This window comes from Eptatretus burgeri, chromosome 7 (genome assembly GCF_056783735.1).
Source record: "Eptatretus burgeri isolate ZD-2024b chromosome 7, Ebu_testis_v1, whole genome shotgun sequence".
NCBI lineage: Eukaryota > Metazoa > Chordata > Myxini > Myxiniformes > Myxinidae > Eptatretus > Eptatretus burgeri.
In genome coordinates this window covers 109,490,258-109,499,138 of record NC_140967.1, presented here as the reverse complement: position 1 = coordinate 109,499,138, position 8,881 = coordinate 109,490,258, and the positions used below count along the sequence as shown (strand labels likewise).

The following is an 8,881-nucleotide window of genomic DNA, read 5'->3' as shown; positions in this document are numbered from 1 at the left end:
GCAGTGTGCGTGATGAGGGGATAGAGAGTGTAAGAAAGGAAGAGAGAGGGAGACAGACGTTGGAGGAGAAGTGCATGGACATGGATTGACATATTATGTGAAGTAAATAAATTGTGTAGATTACATCATTTCTGGATCTGATGAATTGCCAGGACCCATTCCTTTTTAAAACTCTACGTGCAGCAAATAACTCAATATGTTTAGATCCTTTGTTTTGATCATCGTATTTCACATTCCTCTTTGTTTATATTATCGTGTTTGACATTCCTCTTTGTTTAGATCAGGGGTCTCCAACGTTTTTGGGCAGAGGGCCATAAAACCAAAGTGGTGAGGGGCGGAGGGACGTACCCAAAAAAATGACGCTAAATTCCGGAAAAATAATATATAATTATTATGCGGAAATTTCAACAAAAATTAGTGCTGAATATATTTTTCTTGCAAACGAATATGATCAATGAATTATCGTGTTAAAAACACATGTGTCTAATATGAATCAAAATCGTAATAAAAATTACAGAACGCTTTGATCATTGACCCTGACAAATTGGCAGTATTGCGGGCCTCATTGTAATGTAAACTTAATATGGCACCGCGGGCCGCATAAATCCGCCCAAGGGGCCGCATGTGCCTCGCGGCCCGCAGGTTGGAGACCCCTGGTTTAGATTATCATGTTTGACATTCCTCTTTGTTTAGATAGTTGTGTTTGACATTCCTCTTTGTTTAGATCATTGTGTTTGACATTCCTCTTTGTTTAGATCGTTGTGTTTGACATTCCTCTTTTATTTAGATCATCATCTTTGATATTCCTCAATGTTAAGATTGTTGTGTTTGACATTCCTCTTTGTTTAGATCATCGTGCTTGACATTCCTCTTTGTTTAGATCATCGTGCTTGACATTCCTCGATGTTAAGATTGTTGTGTTTGACAATCCTCTTTGTTTAGATCATCATGTTTGACATTCCTCTTTGTTTAGATCATCGTGTTTGACATTCCTTGATGTTAAGATTGTTGTGTTTGACATTCCTCTTTGTTTAGATCATCGTGTTTGACATTCCTCGATGTTAAGATTGTTGTGTTTGACATTCCTCTTTGTTTAGATCATCATGTTTGACATTCCTCTTTGTTGAGATATTTGTGTTTGACATTCCTCTTTTTTTAGATTGTTATGCTTGACATTCCTCCATGTTTAGATCATTGTGTTTGACATTCCTATATGTTTAGATAATTGTGTTTGATATTCCTCAATGTTTACATCATTGTGTTTGACATTCCACTTTATTTAGATCATGTGTTTGGAATTCCTCTATGTTTAGATCATTGTGTTTGGAATTACTCTTTATTTTGATCATTGTGTTTGGAATTCCTCTTTATGTAGATCATTGTGTTTGGAATTCCTCTATGTTTAGATCATTGTGTTTGGAATTACTCTTTAATTTGATCATTGTGTTTGGAATTCCACTTTATTTTGATCATTATGTTTTGAATTCCTCTTTGTTTTCATCATTATGTTTTGAATTCCTCTTTGTTTGGATCATTTTATTTGGAATTCCTCTTGATTTAGATGACTGTGTTTGGAATTTCTCTTTGTTTTGCTCATTATGTTTAGAAATCCTCTTTTTATTTAAATAATTGTGATTGACATTCCCCTTTGTTTCGATCATTGTGTTTGTAATTCCTCTTTGTTTAGATTAATGTATTTGACATTGCTCTATGTTTAGATCATTGTGTTTGGAATTCCTCTTTGTTTAGATCAATGTATTTGACATTCCTCTATGTTTAGATCATTGTGTTTGGAATTCCTCGATGTTTAGATCATTGTGTTTGGAATTCCTCTTTATTCTGATCATTATGTTTTGAATTCCTCTTTGTTTTGATCATTGTGATTGACATCCCTCTATGTTTAGATCATTATGTTTTGAAATTTTCCTTGTTTAGATCATTGTGTTTGGAATTCCTCTTTATTTAGATCGTTGTATTTGACATTCCTCCAAGTTTAGATTATTGTGTTTTGAATTCCTCTTTGTTTAGATCATTGTGTTTGGAATTCCTCTTTGTTTGCATTGTTGTATTTGACATTCCTCTATGTATCGATCATTGTGTTTTGAATTCCACCATGTTTAGATCGTTGTGTTTGGAATTCCTCTTAGTTTAGATAGTTGTGTTTGACATTCCTCTTTGTTTAGATCATTGCGTTTGACATTCCTCTTTGTTAAGATCATCGTGCTTGACATTCCTGTTTATTTAGATTGTTCTGTGTGAAATTCCTCTTTGTTTAGATCATTGTTTGAAATTCCTCTTTGTTTAGATCATCATGCTTGACATTCCTCTTTGTTTAGATTGTTGTGTTTGACATCTCTCTATGTTTACATTGCCATGTTTGGAATTCCTCTTTGTTTCGATAGTCATTTTTGACATTCCTCTATATTTTGATCGCCGCGTTTGACTTTCTTCTTTGTTTAGATTGTGGTTTTTGACATTCCTCTTTGTATAGATCATTGTGTTTGACCTTGCTCTTTGTTTACATTGTTGTGTTTGACATTCTTCGATGTTTAGATCATTGTGTTTGACCTTCCTCTTTGTTTACATCATTGTGCTTGGCCTTCCTCTTTGTTTAGATATTCGTGTTTGACATTCCTCTATGTTTAGATCGTTGTGTTTGACCTTCCTCTTTGTTTAGATCATTGTGTTTGACCTTCCTCTTTGTTTAGATCATCGTGTTTGACATTCCTCTTCATTTGGATCATTTTGTTTTGAATTCCTCTTTGTTTAGGTCGTTGTATTTGACATTCCTCTATGTTGAGATCATTGTGTTTTGAATTCCTCTTAGTTTAGATCATTGTTTTGGAATTCGTCTTTCTTTAGATCATTGTATTTGACATTCCTATCTGTTTCGGTCATTCTGTTTTAAATTCCTCTATGTTTAGATCATTGTGTTTGGAATTCCACTTTGTTTAGATCGTTGTGTTTGGAATTACTCCTTATTTTGATCATTGTGTTTGGAATTCCTCTTTATTTTGATCATTATATTTTGAATTCCTTTTTGTTTTGATCATTATGTTTTGAATTCCCCTTTGTTTAGATCATTGTATTTGGAATTCCTCTTGATTTAGATGATTGTGTTTGGAATTTCTCTTTGCTTTGATCATTATGTTTAGAAATCCTCTTTATTGAAATAATTGTGATTGACTTTCCCCTTTGTTTAGATCATTGTGTTTGGAATTCCTCTTTGTTTAGATCGATGTATTTGACATTCCTCGATGTTTAAATCATTGAGTTTTGAATTACCCTTTGTTTACATCATTGTGTTTGCAATTCCTCTTTGTTTAGGACTTTAGGACTTTGTGTTTGACATTCCCCTTTGTTTAGATCATCGTGTTTGACGTTCCTCTTTGTTGAGATAGTTGTGTTTGGCATGCCTCTTTGCTTAGATCGTCATGTTTGACATTTTTGTTTATTTAGATTGTTGTGTTTGACATTCCTCCATGTTTAGATCATTGTGTTTGACATTCCTCTATGTTTAGATCATTGTGTTTGACATTCATCTTTGTTTAGATCATTGTGTTTGACATTCATCTTAGTTTAGATCATTGTGTTTGACATTCCTCTTTATTTAGATCATTGTGTTTTGAATTCCTCTTTGTTTTCATCATTATGTTTTGAATTTCTCTTTGTTTAGATCATTGTATTTGGAATTCCTCTTGATTTGATCATTGTGTTTTGAATTCCTCTTTGTTTAAATCGATGTCTTTGACATTCCTCTATGTTTAGGTCATTGTTTTTGGAATTCCTCTTTGTTTAGGATGTTGTGTTTGACATTCCTCTTTGTTTAGATCGTTGTTTGACATTCCTCTTTGTTTAGATTGCCGTGTTTGACATTCCCCTTTGTTTTGATCATTGTGTTTGGAATTCTTCCTTGTTTAGATCATTGTGTTTGGAATTCCTCTTTATTTAGATCGTTGTATTTGACATTCCTCCAAGTTCAGATCATTGTGTTTTGAATTCCTCTTTGTTTAGATCATTGTGTTTGGAATTCCTCTTTGTTTACATTGTTGTATTTGACATTCCTCTATGTTTACATCATTGTGTTTTGAATTCCTCCATGTTAAGATCATTGTGTTTGAAATTCCTCTTTGTATAGATAGTTGTGTTTGACATTCCTCTTTGTTTAGATCATTGCGTTTGACATTCCTCTTTGTTAAGATCATCGTGTTTGACATTCCTGTTTATTTAGATTGTTCTGTGTGAAATTCCTCTTTGTTTAGATCGTCATGCTTGACATTCCTCTTTGTTTAGATTGTTGTGTTTGGCATCTCTCTATGTTTAGATTGCCATGTTTGGAATTCCTCTTTGTTTCGATAGTCATTTTTGACATTCCTCTATATTTTGATCGCCGTGTTTAACTTTCTTCTTTGTTTAGATTGTGGTTTTTGACATTCCTCTTTGTATAGATCGTTGTGTTTGACCTTGCTCTTTGTTTACATTGTTGTGTTTGACATTCCTTGATGTTTACATCATTGTGTTTGACCTTCCTCTTTGTTTACATCATTGTGCTTGGCCTTCCTCTCTGTTTAGATATTCGTGTTTGACATTCCTCTATGTTTAGATCGTTGTGTTTGACCTTCCTCTTTGTTTAGATCATTGTGTTTGACCTTCCTCTTTGTTTAGATCATCGTGTTTGACATTCCTCTATGTTGAGATCATTGTGTTTTGAATTCCGCTTAGTTTAGATTATTGTGTTTGGAATTCGTCTTTCTTTAGATCATTGTATTTGACATTCCTATCTGTTTAGGTCATTTTGTTTTAAATTCCTCTCTGTTTAGATCATTGTGTTTGGAATTCCACTTTGTTTAGATCGTTGTGTTTGGAATTACTCTTTATTTTGATCATTGTGTTTGAAATTCCTCTTTATTTTGATCATTATATTTTGAATTCCTTTTTGTTTTGATCATTATGTTTTGAATTCCTCTTTGTTTAGATGATTGTATTTGGAATTCCTCTTGATTTAGATGATTGTGTTTGGAATTTCTCTTTGTTTTGATCATATGTTTAGAAATCCTCTTTATTTAAATAATTGTGATTGACTTTCCCCTTTGTTTAGATCATTGTGTTTGGAATTCCTCTTTGTTTAGATCGATGTATTTGACATTCCTCTATGTTTAGATCATTGTGTTTTGAATTCCTCTTAGTGTAGATCATTGTGTTTGGAATTCGTCTTTCTTTAGATCATTGTATTTGACATTCCTCTCTGTTTAGGTCATTGTGTTTTGAATTCCTCTATGTTTAGATCATTGTGTTTGGAATTCCACTTTGTTTAGATCATTGTGTTTGGAATTACTCTTTATTTTGATCATTGTGTTTGGAATTCCTCTTTATTTAGATCATTGCGTTTGGAATTTCTCTTTGTTTGGTCATTATGTTTGACATTCCTCTTTGTTTAAATCATTGTATTTGGCTTTCCTCTATGTTTAGATCATTGTGTTTGACATTCCTCTTTGTTTAGATCATTGTGTTTGGAATTCCTCTTTATTTCGATCATTATATTTGGAATTCCTCTTTGTTTCGATCATTCTGTTATGAATTCCTCCTTGTTTCGATTATTGTGTTTGGAATTGCTCTTTATTTAGATCGTTGTATTTGACGTTGCTCTATGTTTAGATCATTGTGTTTTGAATTCCTCTTTTTTGGTCATTGTGTTTGGAATTCCTCTTTGTTTAGATCATTGTATTTGACATTCCTCTGTGTTTAGATAGTTGTGTTTGACATTCCTCTTTGTCTAGATCGTTGCATTTGACATTCCTCTCTGTGTAGATAGTTGTGTTTGACATTCCTCTTTGTTTAGATTGTTGTGTTTGACATTCCTCTGTGTTTAGATTGTTGTGTTTGACATTCCTCTTTGTTTAGATTGCGATGTTTGACATTCCCCTTTGTTTTGATCAATATGTTTGGAATCCCTCTCTGAATCCATCGCTCCCCATGCTTGGAACTAAGGTTCAAATCCCTGAACGAATTGTGATATGTCCATTTCCTTCTCACGTTCTTGTGAGTCATGTGACGACACTGTATGTGTTATATTACTGGAAAATATTGATTTTAAAAGACCATATTGTCTTTATTTAGATAATTGAGTTGTTGCAGTTTTGTATATGATTGTTCCATGTGCCATTCAAGTGCATTTAACAATGGATTTTCAACTGAATGTTGATAAGAGAATGTTTGCTCCGTTAGAAAACAAAGTGTGTCTGATGTTGGACATTATCCTTTTGTTCCAGTAACAATAAGTTGTTTCTTGTCATCATTTATTGATAAACAACAAGAGTCTTCACAGAGACCAATACTCCCTATTGTAACTGGAATTAACAGCCTGAGCACTTTGGTTGGTGTATTCCAAGGTCGGGGTGGGGTGGGGGGGGCAGAGGGGGCTTAGTTCACACATGACACTCGCATGAATGCAAAGAAGGTGAAGGACTTGTAAGGGTGAAGGCCACATATGGGAAAGTTGTGTACATGAAGGCTACCCCAAAGCACGAGCAGCCTGGCACACTCGTAGCAGCACTGGCAAATGTTGTCCGGAAGAATTGCATCACATTTACTGCCATGATCTGGATTTGTTGAAAGTTTGAAAAAATGCATTACCTTTAATTTGACAATGTTAATTTAAATATTTATCACTAATTCTTCCTGCCTCCTGCTCATTAGGCCTGGACTATAGCCATCAACGACAGCTAAGCTCATCAGAACGAGTTACAGGTGTTCACTCTGCAGATGATTCAGAACATCATGAGCATGGACGTGTGGACGAGAGCTTCGGCACTTATAGGCGTGGTGTTACTTCAGATGGAAGCCCAAATCAAAGTCCCAAAAATACGCCCCCACGTCGCCATGCTGTCCTTCACCCTCTGATGCTGGCTGCAGCACCGGCTCCACCACGACCTCTTCAAACTACCAGAGAGCTAAGTCCTGGCTGGAAGGAGGGTCATGGCCAACATGTATTGTGGCCAAAAGTGAGTGGTCATCAAATACACGATGCAGAACACTATGAGGCTTTCCACAGTTATCTAGTTGCTAGTGTTGATGGATCACAATCACAACATGAACTGAAAAGCCCAGCTGCCCTTATTGATGCTTTTTCAAACTTTTCATCATCTACTTCATCTCCTGTCCATCCACTGCCTTCTGTGAATCCGGATATTTCAGCGCCAACCATGCTTCCTGCAGAGGACGGCAGAATTGAGGAAACAAAAACAGTAGATCTCACTGCGAACTTAGTCGACAGCGAAAAAACTCCTAAAAACGTGGTCGAGGAAGTGACAGCAGAAATGACGGCGGATGAAAATGCCAAAGGCCTGCAGAAAGCAGTTTCCTGGGTAGAAGAGGCATTGGTCGAGGAAGACGATGTCACAACAGAGCTGGAGACGGAGGAGATCATTGAAGAGATTGTCGAATACGTCAACTTGGACCCGGTGCGTTCCCCTCCTTTCACATTTGTACCTTACAATGTTGTCTGCTCCTGCTATCAGCATGTAAAATATATCTCCTTTTGTTTTGTGACCTCTATCACCAGACATTAAAAGAGGGTACATCTTCCAAAAATAAACTTTCCCATTTTTCATCACACCATTTCCTCATCCTACAATGAATACGAGATGTTAGGATATCACTAAATTTTTAAAACAGCAACAATACAACACCTTAAAACATGACAGTACCATTAGAGGGAGCGAGTTTGAGATGTAATCATCAGTTTGGAAGCCCTGAAGACATAAACTTCAAGGAAAAACATGAACTCAAACTGGCTAACCCTCGTGGGAAAGAACCCTCATTGAATTGTGTATTTCACAAGGTCTTCCTGTACCTGCGATTTCTGTTGGAATGTCCTTGCTGAATTCAACTCGGTTTTTGTAATTACATGATAGAAATTGTTTAAAATTTCTTATTCGTATCCCATTGGCCCTGTTCATGTGAAAAAAGTTTTGTTGAAAGTGTATTTACATGGTCTGTAGCTCTTGATGAATCGAAGCGGTACCCTCGCCCCCCAGGTAAATTTGCACGTGGACCCAAAGATGTGCTTGTGAATGTTTATTAAAATGTACATAAACTGTCTGTTGAACACACACACACACACACACACACACACACACACACATACACACACACACACACACACACACACACACACACACACACACACACACACACACACACACACACAATGTGTTTTCAATGCTTGTGTCCCACACATTCTCGATACTTTCATGAGTTCTCATGTTTTTTTTGTTGTGGGGATCTTTGTTGGTGTGAGCAACTTCAGCAATCACAACATGATGACGAAGTAACTAACTTCAACTAATGTACCAACTAATTGCTGCTGCAATACCTTTGCGTGTACTAGCTGTAACATTGGATCGGCCGGTCTACATGCGTGTGCCTGGCACTCCGTTGCCCACTGCCGCACTTGTGTGTGCCACGCACAGGAAGGAACCATCCTGCCATCTTGTCTAGGAAACGCGGCATGCAGCCTAGCCGGTGCCCCTCAAACGCTGCTCGCTATCGCCCGGGGTGAAAGAGAGGTACGAACCCCCACAACGTCCTTTCATTTCCCCTTGCTTTCCAATTTAATTTCCCAAAGATTTATTTACTCTTCGTCAAAAAGTTATTCAACAAGCCCAAACTGATGGCTACCGTTGGATCAGGCACTTACTTTATCGCCGAACTCAAATTCTGTGGCTTATTCCTTAATTATCATGGCTGAAACATCATGTGCGAACACCGTATATCTACTTCAAACTTACCCCCAATTACACTTTATTCATCATGCTGGAACCTCAGGATTTTTGCTTTCAAATCTGAACCAATCACCTTCGGATATCAAGTCGGAGCTTTT

The 8,881-nt window shown here is 36.3% G+C and overlaps 1 protein-coding gene across 1 annotated transcript in view; it reads left to right on the top strand.

The window, feature by feature from the left end:
* LOC147024080 (uncharacterized) overlaps nt 1–8,881 on the top strand; it is a 108,398-nt gene that overhangs the window by 79,724 nt on the left and 19,793 nt on the right. The window contains exons 3-4 of the mRNA XM_085890366.1: nt 6,697–7,460; nt 8,472–8,567. Of these exons, the coding sequence (XP_085746492.1) occupies nt 6,697–7,460; nt 8,472–8,567 (860 nt within the window). The remainder of the gene's footprint in view (nt 1–6,696; nt 7,461–8,471; nt 8,568–8,881) is intronic.